Source organism: Rutidosis leptorrhynchoides, chromosome 1, assembly GCF_046630445.1.
Source record: "Rutidosis leptorrhynchoides isolate AG116_Rl617_1_P2 chromosome 1, CSIRO_AGI_Rlap_v1, whole genome shotgun sequence".
NCBI lineage: Eukaryota > Viridiplantae > Streptophyta > Magnoliopsida > Asterales > Asteraceae > Rutidosis > Rutidosis leptorrhynchoides.
In genome coordinates this window covers 30,868,536-30,885,094 of record NC_092333.1, presented here as the reverse complement: position 1 = coordinate 30,885,094, position 16,559 = coordinate 30,868,536, and the positions used below count along the sequence as shown (strand labels likewise).

The window sequence follows — 16,559 nt, the reverse complement described above, 5'->3', positions numbered from 1 at the left end:
GATATGATTTGTATAGAATTGTTACAATATTTCCCGTAGCTACAACAATTAAAAAAATATCCAATCTTGTTTTACCCATAACTTCTTCGTTTTAAATCCGTTTTGAGTGAATAAAATTGCAATGGTTTCATATTGAACTTAAGTTTATGAATCTATACAGAAAAAGTATAAGTTTATAGTCAGAAATATAGGTTACAAGTCATTTTTGTAAAGGTATTCATTTTAGTCGAAAAAACGACGCTCAGATGACCATTTTGGAAAACATACTTCCACTTTGAGTTTAACCATGATTTTTAGATATAGTTTCATGTTCATAAGAAAAATTATTTTCTCAGAAGAAAAACTTTTAAATCAAAGTTTATCATAGTTTTTAATTATCAAACCCAAAACAGCCCGCGGTGTTACTACGACGGCGTATGTCCGGTTTTACGGTGTTTTTCGTGTTTCCAGGTTTTAAATCATTAAGTTAGCATATAATATAGATATAGAACATGTGTTTAGTTGATTTTAAAAGTCAAGTTATAAGGATTAACTTTTGTTTGCGAACAAGTTTAGAATTAACTAAACTATGTTCTAGTGATTTCAAGTTTAAACCTTCGAATAAGGTAGTTTTATATATATGAATCGAATGATGTTATGAATATCATTACTACCTCAGGTTTTGTAGATAAACCTACTGTAAATGAGAAAAATAGATCTAGCTTCAAAGGATCCTTGGATGGCTTGAAAGTTCTTGAAGCAAAATCATGACACGAAAACAAGTTCAAGTAAGATTTCCACTCGAAATAAGATTGTTATAGTTATAGAAATTGAATCAAAGTTTGAATATGAGTATTACCTTGTATTAGAAAGATATCTTACTGTAAATAAGAAAGATTTCTTGAGGTTGGATGATCACTTTACAAGATTGAAAGTAAGCTAGCAAACTTGGAAGTATTCTTGATTTTATGAAACTAGAACTTATAGAATTTATGAAGAACACTTAGAACTTGAAGATAGAACTTGAGAGAGATCAATTAGATGAAGAAAATTGAAGAATGAAAGTATTTGTAGGTGTTTTTGGTCGTTGGTATATGGATTAGATATAAAGGATGTGTAATTTTGTTTACATGTAAATAAGTCATGAATGATTGCTAATATTTTTGTAATTTTATGAGATATTTCATGCTAGTTACCAAATGATGGTTTCCACATGTGTTAGGTGACTCACATGGGCTACTAAGAGCTGATCATTGGAGTGTATATATCAATAGTACATACATCTAAAAGCTGTGTATTGTACGAGTACGAATACTGGTGCATACGAGTAGAATTGTTGATGAAACTGAACGAGGATTTAATTGTAAGAATTTTTGTTAAGTAGAAGTATTTTGATAAGTGTCATGAAGTCTTTAAAAAGTGTATGAATACATATTAAAACACTACATGTATATACATTTTAACTGAGTCGTTAAGTCATCGTTAGTCGTTACATGTAAATGTTGTTTTGAAACCTTTAGGTTAACGATCTTGTTAAATGTTGTTAACCCATTGTTTATTATATCTAAAGAGATATTAAATTATTATATTATCATGATATTATGATATATTTATATATCTTAGTATGATATATATACAGTTAAATGTTGTTACAACGATAATCGTTACATATATGTCTCGTTTCAAAATTATTAAGTTAATAGTCTTGTTTTTACATATGTAGTTCATTGTTAATACACTTAATGACATGTTTACTTATCATTTATCATGATTAAACATAGTGTATCAATATCTTAATATGATTCATATGTATTTAGTAAGACGTTGTTATAACGATAATCGTTATATATATCGTTTCGAGTTTCTTAATTCAATAAACTCAATTTTATGTATATAACTCATTGTTAAAATACCTAATGAGATACTTACTTATCATAATATCATGTTAACTATATATGTAACCATATATATGTCATCATATAGTTTTTACAAGTTTTAACGTTCGTGAATCACCGGTCAACTTGGGTGGTCAATTGTCTATATGAAACCTATTTCAATTAATCACGTCTTAATAAGGTTGATTGCTTAACATGTTGGAAACACTTAATCATGTAAATAACAATTTCATTTAATATATATAACATGGAAAATTTTGGGTCACTACACAACATAGGATTCTTTCATCCTGGCAATGTAAATGGTTTCTTCACACTTGAACCTGTCCCATAGTTATCATATTTGAATAATTTTTTCATGTTGAAAATTCTTTCAGATGGCTTTCTTGTTCTTTTCAAAGTTGGTTTTTGAGCAATTTCTTGTACAGCTTGTTCAAGTCCAGATTCATTTGCAGTTTCTCGAGCAGTTTGTTCTTGAACATGTTGAGGTTCTTGAGCAGTTTGTTCTTGAACATGTTGAGTATCTTGAGCAGTTTGTTCAACTGCAGATCCACTAGCATCGTCATTATCACCATTACCACCATTGCCACCTCTACTACTTCTACCACCCCTACCACTTCTACCAGCACCCCTTGCACCACTCCTACCACCTTTACCACCTCTATCAGATCCACTTCCACCACCTCTACCAGATCCACTTGTACCACCTCTACCAAATCCACTTGCACAACCTCTAGCACCTCCTCTAGCACCACCTCTCCTAGTTGTTTGTTGTTGGGGTCTTTGTTGTGGGGGTTTTTGTTGTGTTGAATTTTTACATGTAGCCTTATTGTGACCCTTTTCCCAAAAAAATTTACAAGTCATAACCCTTCCAACCCTACTCACTTCATAATCATTTTCTGTTGGATCTCCAATTCTTTTCTTTTTGGGCCTACCTGGCATTTTTCTATTAATTAGAGGAAGAATAGGAGCAAGTTCACTGTGACCCCAGTTGAATGTGACTGGATGGATTGGATAACTATATGTAGATAACCACATTTCTTTACTATACCAATTGCTAACACCTTCATCTGGATCTTTGTGTACAAATAAATATGCCTTAGCAGCATGAACACATGGTATCCCACTTGCATCCCACAACCTTCAACTACACTTCCTAGTAGCTAGGTTAACACTATAAGACTCTTAAAACCCAGTTACTTCAAACTCTTGATAAATACTTGAAAATACACTCCAGTTACTGTTAAACAAAAAACAGTATCAGTTTGGACATCAAGTAGGGTGAAAAATCAAATAAAATTATAAAAAGGAAGAACATACCCTAGTTTCCTTTTTAAGAGCTCCAAGTGCTTCCTAACAGATGGACATATAACATCATTTAAATCGAACACAATAATAAAGGTGATTAGGTAAACAACTCACAGAATCATGGATTATGTTAAAAAAGTGATTGAACGGCAACGTTGATATTTTAGCACTTCATCGATTGTATCTACATCGCAATTCATATATTCGAAAGGATCATGGAAAAATGTGCCTTCGTGGTGAAACTTAATCGAAAACGAACTCATTCTGAAAATTAAAGAACAAATTAGGGTAAGATATTGCAAGTAATCGACTTATTAACTATCAAATCGACAATCAAAAGTAAAAATTTCATACCTTTCTTCTCCAATTTGGCAATTAATCTTCGCATTAGGGTTAGGGTTTTTGTTCTTCAATTTAGGCGTGAATGAGAGATATTAGGTGTTCATTGTTTGGTAAAGTAAAATAAATAGGTTAAAAATGAATTAAACTGGTTAAAGTACCAAAAAAAATGAAGAAGGACGGGTTCAGCCGGTAACTAGTTAAGATTTGTTTACAGTGATACATATTTTGAAAGTATAAAGTTTATAATAGTATTTTTTTTTAGGTATATAGCCTATATTGAGACAAAAAATAGTATAAGACCATTTGATAGCCTTAACCCAAATTCAACTACTATTGTTCATCAGTAATACCAAACATATATATATATATATATGTTATTCTACTAATACTACTATTTTTTTATTGAGACAACTGCAAATGTCGATTTATTGGCATTTGGACTATCGCTTAGAATTTATATTGAAGTTTTCAGACAGATTTTAAAACCCATAAAAATTTGATTCTACCATTTTCATGACGTATCTTTTTTATTTTTATTATGATTTATTTTTTGTTTATTTATTTATTTATTTATTTATTCATTTATTTATTTATTATTGGCCGGAGATCCTTACGGAAGCAATCTCTCTACCCTAAAGTAGAGAAATTGATGACTTTCTCTTTCGGTGGGTAGAGAATTTTTTTCTCGACTCGTGGTTAGAGAAACGACATCTCATCTATTCCAGGGTAGAGAAAAGATTATAAATATTATTTTTTGTCTAATGAATAGTGAATGGCCGCGAGTTGCTCTGAGAAGAAACACTAAACAATTGAATTAGACCCTAACAACATTACAATAAATATTAAACAATCACCGACATAAAATTGAAAACTACAAAACTCACGTCTTCTCATAATTTGAACCGAGATGATAATCATAAAGTAGATCGACGACTTGCAATTGATGACGTGAACCGGTGATAACCTGATGAGGCGGCGAAAATAAACCCATTTTTTCGGGGAAAAACACTTTATTAAACACGAAAAACGCTTTCGAAAATAAAACGAATTTAACAAAAGATACAAGTGGAACTTCGATCAAGTTCGTACCTAGAAAGTGGCTAACATACGACTATTATACCGAGAAGGCGAGACTCATCTAACCGAAATAAAACCAGAACAAAATACTAACTAAAACAAACGAGCCACAATCCCAAAAGAAAGCTACGAAACATGAAACCGATATAAACGAACTCAAATATCCTAAATGAACACGCTGAATTTTACCATATTCGCGCCATGAACCAATTTATTCTTCTACTTTTGTTGATTCTCATTTTTAACTGGCGCGAATTAATTAAATTAACCATAACCAATTCGCTCTCAGCCATACATGTCATCATAACATAAAAAGTCGTGAAAGTCTCGTCGGTCATCTTATCATTCACCAAACCTGAAGAACCGCCTTTAGGGGACTCTAGAAAACCGCCCTTCTTGTCAACCTTTTCACCCATAAACAAGTTTTAAAAAGCTTCCATGTAGTCCAAGTCTTCATCGTGATCAATGAGCTTATAAGAACCCGAAGTAGAAGCGACATTCCTCCTCGTCCACAATTTCACACCTCCAAGTTGAACTCATGGAACATTTTTTTTAAAACGTACCACGAATTCAACATTTCTAAACCCTTTTTTTTTTTCTTCCTAAACCCTTTTAATAGACATGTTCTCAATGTTTTAAATACCACCAAAAACACTTGCGGTTGGTCTCTTTCTTTCCTTCACCAACAAACTCACATGCCCCTTGTTAATTTATCACTCTCATTGTGTATATATAAGTATCAAACGTATAAATGAATATCCACACATATGCATACTAAAACACATAAAGGCTCATAAACAGCAACAAAAAGGAAGTCGTCAAAAGTGTGAGTTCAAATAAGATGGCCATCAAGATAGCTTCTAACAAACTCTCACAAGCACCAGTTTTGAAGCACATAATGAAAAGGTGTTCAAGTTTAGGTAGAAAACAACAACAACATTACGATGACGTCCCCAAAGGCCACTTTGTTGTGTACGTAGGCAGAAAACGTAGCCGATACATCATTCCCATATCGTTCTTGTCTCATCCCGACTTCCAAATATTGCTACACCAAGCCGAAGAAGAGTTTGGGTTCGATCATGATATGGGCCTCACCCTTCCTTGTGAAGAACAAGTTTTTAAGTCACTTACTTCAATGCTTAGATAGATAGCTACAAATTAGATACTTTTTGCTCATCTCTTCTTTTTCTTCATTTTTTTCCTGGTTTTCATAATTAAAGACGCAAATAATGTTTAGCGTGAATATAAGATATTGGAATTGAATCGAAAAAACTTTATCCGTTTACCCGATCTTGCACGATCTTGCAGTGTATATATGTTGGGTTTGGTTATGTTTTCCGTTCCCAACCAACCACGACATATAGTCTAAATGTAATATTTTACTGAAGATAACAAGAATGAATTATTTGAGAAATACTTATTGAATTATGAGAACGTGATAGTGGTGAAGATCAAGCAAGGTTCAAGTCACGAAGATGATCTTGAAAGATTGATTCCCCATGCCGCAATATGTTATCTTTATATCATTGATAGAATCTTCTAAAATATGGTATTCATAATACTTGGATGTTTTGAGTATTTAATGTTATATATGTATCAAGGTATGGAAATGTAAATTGTCCGAGTGTGTAAATCTAATGAATATCTTTGTTAGTGACATGTCATGGGGAATGTATAGTTGATGTATTTAATATATTCCTACGTATATAAATAGTTAAATACAAAAATATAAAAAGTTTAACATCATGATATCCAAATGTAAGTATCACAAAATACCTTATTGATTGGTATCATATCCTCACATGTAAGATTTAAACCTCAATAGTAGTACATTTTAAAATAGCTTATGAATATGATAGAAGATCGATAAACCAGTTAGATCATAGTATACTATTAAGTAAAAATATTTATTATTCTTGAATAAATTCAAAATAAAAAAACTCATTTAATTTATTTACGCAATTGACAAATGTGTAAATATTTTAGTAGGAGTCTTGGGGCATATAATATTCAATTTTGAATGTCATTGTAGACATTTTACTATATATGTTAAGTAACCTTTGTAGATCATTAATTGATGCTATTAATAACAAATTTTAGTATCATGTATTAAAGTTTTAAACACTTCACGGTAGCATAGGTTCACAATGCATGACTTTATAGGCAGCTTGCAAAATAGTTGTAGTTTCGAAATTAGCCAGCTTCCACAGCAAATCGATGCCCGGTCTTTAATGGAAAAAAGTTTATATTCAAATATACGGAGAAAATTAAATTTTCTTTAGTAAAGTTTTATTGATGTGAAAAGTCAACATCCAACAATTCATTGACTAGTATGATTGTACGAATTGTAGTTATATATATTAACTCTTTTACATCCTAAAAGTGGTGGGAACCCCGTCCTATTATACCCACCCCAAGGAAAAATTGGGTCAAAACGACATTCACCTCAAATCCTACCCAAAATCTGCAAACACCCCCTCAACTATGACCAACTTACAAAAACTACCCTGTCAGGGGGGTAAAACATAAATTCTTTCAATTAAAATAAAAACTCCACCCAAATACTTCGACAGTCCGTATCTTCCTCCTCGCCCCGAGTTAAATTTTAACGACCACACCGTTAAACTCGAAATATTTTTATGAACAAAACGAAACTAACTACATTCAAAACGGACACTTTTTAAAAAACGTTAAGCACAACGATAGCTCATATCTTCCCGCTCGCCGCGGGTTACAAAAGCGTCATACTCGAAATAATTTTATGAACAAAACGAAAATAAGTACGTTCGAAACAGACACTTTTTAAAAAAACGCTACACCACGACAGTCCGTATCTTCCTGCTCGCCGCGAGTTAAATTTTTTCGACAGCACCGTTAGACTCGAAATAATTTTATCAACAAAACGAAACTAACTACGTTCGAACCGGACAGTTTTTAAAAAACACTAACGACGACGACACCTACAACGGCGCTTAACACATGAGCCATTTTTCCTTCTGTAAATAAATAAAGCTATGTTAAATATGAATATGCAAACCGAAAACCCCAGCCGCATCGCGCGGGCCGGATCTGGACTAGTTTTTTTTAAGGCAAACTCACACACATACACAAAAATATTTACAATAATACACGAAATATATATATATATATATATATATATATATATATATATATATATATATATATATATATATATATATATATATATATATAATATATGAAACCTCAAATACCCGGCCAACAAGTGTATGTGAAATTTTTTTATGAATCCAAAAATTGTATATAACTACAATTGTAGTTATATATGAAACCTCAAATACCCAACAAGTATATGTGAAATTTTTTTATGAATCCAAACTCAATTTTTGGTGTAATGGGAATGTAAAAAGTTGGTATCCAATTTGGATGAGTTGGATTCATAAATTACTTTTTACACTTGTCATATGTTCTTCCAATTTTTGGTCACGTTATATCCATTTCTTGTGGAGTACGGGAGACAGGGGCCCGCAAAAACCTCATTTAACCTTGCATGATCTTTCTGCATGTAACTATGAATGAAGACTTCCATTGTAAACTTTATATTATCTACACGATTATTTATTATATCAAATATCAATCTGTTTCGAACTACAAATTTATTTATATTGCCAACTTGTTTGATCATAACAAGTGGGAGTGTGATCGCTTTGCAACATTAGCATCACGTTGGTGTTGTTGTTATCATATTGTTTTTCTTAAACAGTTGAGTGGATAAGATTTCACTATAAAGTATAAACTATATGGGAAAGTGCATTAGTTTTTACACATATATACACGGTCATCCATATAATCCCTTGATGTTTACCCTTGAATTCCATTCAATCATAGGCGGAGGGTAGCCAAAGGTGACAATGTCACCCACAACAAATTTAATAAGCTCGTTATTATATATAATAATTTTTGTATTTATATTAGGTCATTAAAACTAAGCCTTCCTCAATTGGCCCATATTACTTTAAGTCCATATGAATCATATCACCAAGTTAATTACAGTAAATAAAAAGTAGCCCAACTCAGTTATTTAATCACGGAGTATAACTTGATTTCACGTTCATTCTCACCTAACATTTATCTAATTAATGACGTATTCGTGTGAAATTCAGCAGGTATTGTGCAAGGTTATATTTTTTTTTTCTTTCTAGTTTATGTTCAACCATCTTTATTAGTATATTAATATAATATCAATATCAACTACTATTATGATAATTATGATAACTAGTATAATTAAAATTGTATTTATTTTTGTGATTCATGTAGCTTTTTGTTTAACATTATTATTTGTTGTTATTATTATTTACAATTACAATTCAATAAACGAAATGTTTTAGTCCTTAATTATGTTGGGTTGATTGATAATAAGTTTTTATATAATGACCTTAGGTTAAATAATGGGTTCAAAACCTTCGTATTTTGCTTAAAAACCTCAAAATTTTTTGCTCAAAAAACTCGATATTTTACCCAAAAACTTCCATATTTTACCAACAAAATCCCTACGTTAAAAAAAAAATTCGCCGTCGGTAAAAAAATTTCCTAGCTCTGCCACTGGTTATTCAGTAAGATTGTAAGAACTCATCTACGGAGTAAGATTGTAAGTCGTATGATTTATTTGTTTACAACGGATATCGTTGTTATTTTATAAAAAAAAAAAAAAAAAAAATACTACTATATTTACTTCATAATGCCGCCCTTAACGTTGATTCCTGGCTCCGCCATTGCATTCAATGGTGTCTTCAGAGGCGACTCTACCTTGAAATGAGTGGGGTCCTATGACCCCACTATTGGAATTTTTTTTATACGATGTATACTTCAAATTGTACAGGACACCACTAAATTTAAGTATAGGACCCCATATATTTTTAAAATTTGTGTTTTTTAGAGGTAAATAACCACTAAAGTGCCATTCAAATATAATTAGTCTTAGAAAAAAAATTAGGACCCCATTGGCATTTCATCCTAGAATCGCCACCGGGTGTCTTCCGTGCATCGCATTGCGGGGCAGTGGAGGAGGGGTTTTAGCTAGTAGGTGTTATCGTTTAAACCCGTTTTTAAAATCTTAGTTTAATATAAAATAAAAATATGCTGTCGTACCAAAATAACATGATGAGGTGATTGTTAAATTATATATGATGAAGTTTAGAAAGTTAAATTGGGACTTGATGTAAGGTTGTTAAAGTCAACAAGTCAATGTGTGTCATTCTAACGACAATATCCGCTATATATGAGAATGGTTGCCTAAATAGATACATTTCGTAGATTAATTTACTACTCAATATTGATAATCACGATTCATGAAAAGTGACTAGATTTGCATAATAATTTGTAAGAACTAAGAGAAAGACGTACATCATAGTTTTGTATAATCTACGTTTTGGACTAATTAACTCCCTAATGACTAACTTTCTTCCAATTAGCAAACACTCAGTATAAGATAATGAAGTTTCACATAATATCCGACTCTCCAAGTCTTAGACCATTTGTAGTGGTCATTCGTGTTGTGGATTTTTTGCACTTTATTGCTGACTAGTTTGTGTTGTGTTAGTGAGTGAAGTAGTGGTGGTGTTGGATGTTGATGTAGTTTGTTAGTAAACTGCTGATGTGGCAAAATATAATTGGGCAAATATTAAAAAAGGGATAAAAATAATATTTTTATAATAATAAAAAATTAATAAAATGGTCAAAACGAATGTTGCCCATTGCGTTGGATCTTCCCAAACGCCAGCTAAAATCAACCGGAAAACGCCTCGATACGGCAGAAAGGAGGCGTTTTCCCTCCTCCACGTCTGCAACAACGGAGTTGTACACCCTCCGATACATCTGGTCTTACAAAAATGTGAACATGCAAAATAAGCTCTTGGCAACAATTTCTTCTTGATTGGTCAAAAAGCGTTTTTTTCACATTTCAATCATATAGTCCATTTTACAAGATATCATTAGGCAAAGCTTAAAAATCTTTCCTTTTTTTTTCTTTTTTTTTTTTTTAAACGGCATAAATATATAAAAAACTTAGCAAGAAGCTAAGAAAAAATTACAAATGGTACAAAGGCGAGTGTAACCACGAAGTCCAATTAAGAGAGGACTTGCAGTACCTCGAAAATAACCAATTAAACGCGGAAAGAATAATGTAATAAAAAACATAAGACTTCCTTGCATAGTGATCCTTGAAGATAATGTCGTTCCTAAGCCTCCATATATGCCAAAAAGTTGATATTACCACCACTTTAACTATGAAGCGTTTGTTTCCAATCTGTGGAAGTGAATTTATCCAAAACCATAAGTCTTTGATCGAGTCCATGATTGGGATAGAGATTCCAAGCCAAACACCAATCCTACACCAAATTTGATAACTTGTGTCACACCTAATGCATAGATGATCGCGAGACTCTTCTGAAACATCACAAAGCGCTCAACAATCTCTATCTACAAAAATATCTCTACGCTCCAGATTAGGGATCGTTGGAAGACGATCAAGATTAAGACGCCAAATAAAATATTAGTTTTGATGGGAACTGTTTTACACCACATGGTATAAGGAGTACTTGGATAAGAGATAGGGTTCCCAATTAGACCTCTAGCTTGACCAACAACAAATTCATTATGAGGTAGATTATCCCAAATCCAATAGTCGGGCGCATCAGTAAGAGAAACTATTTGGAGAGCCGTACACAATTCAGCCAATTGGCTTGATTCCACACCACCTCTAAGAGGGCGACGCCAAAACCACAACCAGTTACCATTCGAGTGTCGAGAAGCGACTGAGCCAGAGTGATTCAAGTCCAAAGCGAAAAGACGAGGAAATCGAACCGATAGAGAGGCATTCGAAAGCCATGGGTCATGCCAAAAAGAAGCGCTAGAACCATTACCCACCTTTAGGTAAAGGCGTTCAGCATGAATATAATTATTTTCATGAATCATAGAAATATTTTTCACAATATTTGACTATGTTCCGGAGGCTTTACTAGCACATGGCAGAATGCATCAAACACTTTTACCATGAATAGCGAAGATGACTTTTGCCTAACACAATTCTTGATTAGAAACTAGACGCCAACGTCATTTGTAAATCAAAGCGAGGTTCAAGAATTTAAAACTTGCCACTGAAAGACCCCTTTGTCAATATGATTAAGAATGAGAATTCAACTTACCCAATGTACTTTGTGAGCATGTTCTTTGTCTCCCCAAGAAGGAGGCTCGAATTTTGATCTCCACCGGAGATTCACAACTCTAAACTATCAAGCTACCTTTAGGGTACATTTACGAGCAGTCTTTACATTAATTTAAACGTCCTAGCTTGTTTAATACATAAAATATGAACCATTATAAACGTTAAATACTTCAATATATATAGGTATACTAATCTTTTTAGTCTCATGATCTATAAACTAATTAATTACTATTTAAATTATTTTTCTTATGATATTCTGTAATTATATATATATATATATATATATATATATATATATATATATATATATATATGGGCAGTATCAATGGGGAAGTAACCAATCGGGGGGAAGCAAATTTTTTTTTTTTTTCGTTTTTTTGGAATTTCTTTTTTTCCGTCATCAAGATCACACGAAAATATGAACATTTAGAAGAGACACTTCGTGATGAATGTTATTATTTAGGCGAAAAACGATCGACAAAAATAACATTCAAGATAATATTGTTCGTGAAGAATATGAACGTTTTTTTCATGTTTTGTGAAGTAAAATTTAGCCCGATTTAGGGTTTAGGGTTTAGGGTTTGGTGTTTTGGGTTTATGGAATAAACCCAAAACACCAAACCTTAAACCCTAAACCCTAAACTCTAAATCGTTCGTGTTAAAAACTCAATCTAAACCCTAAACCCTAAACCCTAAATTTCTAAACCCTAATATCTAAACCCTATAAACCCTAATATCTAAACCCTAATATCTAAACCCCAATAGCTAAAACCTCAATATACGCTCGAAAAATACGATAATTGTTATATATTATTTCTTCGAGCGTTTTCCCGCCAAAATAAAAACATTTATCACAAAGTGTCTCTACTAAATGTTCATATTTTTATCTCATCTATAATGTTCGTGAACAAAGTTTTCTCAAAAAACGAAAAAAAAAAGTTTTTGCTTCCCCCCGATTGGTTACTTCTCTCTTGATCCTACCAATATATATATATATATATATATATATATATATATATATATATATATATATATATATATATATATATATATATACTATTTAGGTTTTACAAATTTCGGCCCTTTAAAAGTTTTAAGCCATCTTCAATGTATGTTCCGAAGATGCCTCTTTTAGGAGATGTTAGCTTACAACATCATTGACAAAGAATGTGGCTCTTATCATTATACTTAATTCTATGGACATAATCGCAATTGGGCTCTCATTGACTCGGTGATTTTTTAACATCTAACTTAAGTCCTGCATCAATTCTTGCTTTCACTCTTTCTTTACCTTTTGAGTCTTTTGTTCTCCCTCTTCAATTTGTCTTTGTAATATATTCATGTTCTTTAATTTTTCGTCAAGCGGATTCTGAGTGGTGGATCTATGAATGGTACACAATGATGTCACTGGTTAAAAATCCAAAAAAATTTATATTAAATGGCTAATTTCAACGGTGTTACAAAAAATTACACTACAACTGATGTCACTAGTTAAAAATAGGAAAAAAACTTCACTACATCGCGTATTTCACTTGTGTCCTGTGCTACCACTCAACCTATACTAGGTCCGGCCCTGCGGATTCTCTTGCTTGATATTTGATAGCTTGTTTTCACTCATTATCTTTTGAACTAACATCTTCCGGACAAAAATCTGCTTGTAGCTCCGTGCTGGAAGTTTATAACTCCATTTTTCCATCTGATCTAAGGGCTTGTGTTCTAGACAATGTAACCTGGTATTTTGTGGTGGCAATCCCAAAAATGATAAAAAGTAAAATTTGTGATTTAATTTTTCATGCCACTTATGCATACATATTTTACTATTCTCCGAAAGTTTTATAATAGGTCTTCATGAGCCTGCGTCTTAGAACTCTTCTATGAATATCTTCTTGATTTTCTTGTCTAAACATGAAAGAATACTCCTCCCTAGTTATCTTGCTCTAAGAAAACCACATTTCCATGTTATATGAACAATTAGTGGACCTTTGGATCAAAATGTCATTCTACGTACGGCTCACATTAGAGTTGTGGTCACAAGCTAGGTGCCACGATCAATATCCACTGTGGAGTACGTTCATTTTGGTACATTTTCTTCTTGGTTAGGTCCCAAAAGTGCAATTTATTACTTTCATTCACATAACATTCAACTTACAAGATATTTAAAAATACTGTGATTGATGAAGGATAAATGTAGTTTGCATTAGTTCTATCTATATACGGTTATTAACCTTATTAAATACTCCGTATTAGAATAAATTAGTTAAAATAGAACTTTTTCCCTTGGGGTTTGACGTACAGTAGTTTATTTTTTGGTATAAATTTATCGGATATTAAGTTGAAGGGTAGAAAAACAATAACATTAAAGGGATCCAAAGATCAAAAAAATACAAAATGTTACAAAGGCTATCCAACCAAAGGCTAAACACGACCAACAAAGTAACCTAAATAGAGTGTTCCACCAAGAAAGTGAAGACACGCTTTACTAGTTTGCTAACCAAGTCAAAACACACTAACAAGATACCATAATAAAAATATGCAATAAAGTAAAATATACAACACACATCGACAGTTAGGAAAACATCGACTGCCAAACGCAACCTATAAACAAGCAACTGAACAGAAAAAAACAAACCAAAACCAGTGCTACCCACCGACATGCAGTAGGGAAATAAAGCCGAAAAGAACCGACCATCTTCAACGAAGCTTTCACGACGACTCCCATCGATGGGCTTATTCTATGATGTGATACTATATTTCATTTCATATATTATATATTTCAAAATTCAAAAATATGACTAGTTAACGGTTAAACGGAATGTTATTTTCAAACTATCTGCTGAATATCTTTACTTAGATGTACATCACCTAACTAAGTTAACTCATCACTCTTTCTGACTCTTTAACCACCCCAAGATATAATATTATACCATTTGTAGTGAGCATGATGAGCCCAAAAATGACACTATCACGGGGGCCATCACGGAGGCGTGAGGTTGAGCTGAACCCTTGGTTGACACGTGTTGGATAATAGATACCATCATATATTGTTGTGTCTTTCTTCTTCTTCTTCTTTTTAATTTGATTAATGGAATGGAATGTTTAAAGCTTTTTTTCGGTGATGAACAACGAAAATTATGAAGAAGATGAAGATATTTTTATTAAATTTCAACTTTAGTCCCCATATTATAAATAAAGTTTACATTATAACCTAAAGTATTAAAGTAGTTTAAACAAAATTCCAAACTTTATTTTAGTTAATAACGAGATCCGGGTCGGGCCGCGCGATGCGGCGGGGCTTTTCGGCTTGCGTATTCTTATTTAACGTAGCGTTATGTATTTAGAGAAATGAAAACGGCCCGTGTGTTAAGCCTCGTTTACCGTTTTATAAAGGGTGTTGTCGGTGTGTTTAGCGTTTTTTAAAATGTGTCCGTTTCTAACGTAGCTAGTTTCATTTTGTTCGTAAAATTATTTCTAGTTTAATGGTAATGACGGAAAAATTTAACGTGCGTCGGTAAGGGAGATATGGGCTGTCTAGAATTCGGGTGGTGTTTATTATTATTTTTTATAATAAATAAGTAATTTACGTTTTATACCCCTGAAGATTTTACATATAAAACCCTGAATGTGGGGGTATTTTTGAAAATTTTGTATATGTTGTCTTTTTGATCCTGTCCAAACGACCGGGATCCTCACGACATATAGTATATATACGATTGTTTATTATTATTTTTTATAATAAATAAGTAATTTACGTTTTATACCTCTGAAACCCCAAGATATAATATTATACCATTTGTAGTGAGCATGATGAGCCCAAAAATGACACTATCACGGGGGCCATCACGGAGGCGTGAGGTTGAGCTGAACCCTTGGTTGACACGTGTTGGATAATAGATACCATCATATATTGTTGTGTCTTTCTTCTTCTTCTTCTTTTTAATTTGATTAATGGAATGGAATGTTTAAAGCTTTTTTTCGGTGATGAACAACGAAAATTATGAAGAAGATGAAGATATTTTTATTAAATTTCAACTTTAGTCCCCATATTATAAATAAAGTTTACATTATAACCTAAAGTATTAAAGTAGTTTAAACAAAATTCCAAACTTTATTTTAGTTAATAACGAGATCCGGGTCGGGCCGCGCGATGCGGCGGGGCTTTTCGGCTTGCGTATTCTTATTTAACGTAGCGTTATGTATTTAGAGAAATGAAAACGGCCCGTGTGTTAAGCCTCGTTTACCGTTTTATAAAGGGTGTTGTCGGTGTGTTTAGCGTTTTTTAAAATGTGTCCGTTTCTAACGTAGCTAGTTTCATTTTGTTCGTAAAATTATTTCTAGTTTAATGGTAATGACGGAAAAATTTAACGTGCGTCGGTAAGGGAGATATGGGCTGTCTAGAATTCGGGTGGTGTTTATTATTATTTTTTATAATAAATAAGTAATTTACGTTTTATACCCCTGAAGATTTTACATATAAAACCCTGAATGTGGGGGTATTTTTGAAAATTTTGTATATGTTGTCTTTTTGATCCTGTCCAAACGACCGGGATCCTCACGACATATAGTATATATACGATTGTTTATTATTATTTTTTATAATAAATAAGTAATTTACGTTTTATACCTCTGAAGATTTTACGTATAAAACCTTGAATGTGGGGTATTTTTGAAAATTTTGTATATGTTGTCGTTTTGATCCTGTCCAAACGACTAGGATCCTCACGACATATAGTATATATACAATATATACAATATAATCA

The 16,559-nt window shown here is 32.4% G+C and overlaps 1 protein-coding gene across 1 annotated transcript; it reads left to right on the top strand.

The window, feature by feature from the left end:
• The first annotated feature begins 5,442 nt into the window (after nucleotides 1–5,442).
• Nucleotides 5,443–5,748, top strand: LOC139858399 (protein SMALL AUXIN UP-REGULATED RNA 51-like). The gene has a single exon (XM_071847253.1). It carries the CDS (start codon nucleotides 5,443–5,445, stop codon nucleotides 5,746–5,748), a length of 306 nt encoding a protein of 101 aa, XP_071703354.1.
• The last annotated feature ends 10,811 nt before the right edge of the window (nucleotides 5,749–16,559 follow it).

Excerpts from the sequence above, each read along its gene's own strand:
- LOC139858399 (XM_071847253.1), top strand. The coding sequence starts at position 5,443 with ATGGCCATCAAGATAGCTTCTAACAAACTCTCACAAGCACCAGTTTTG.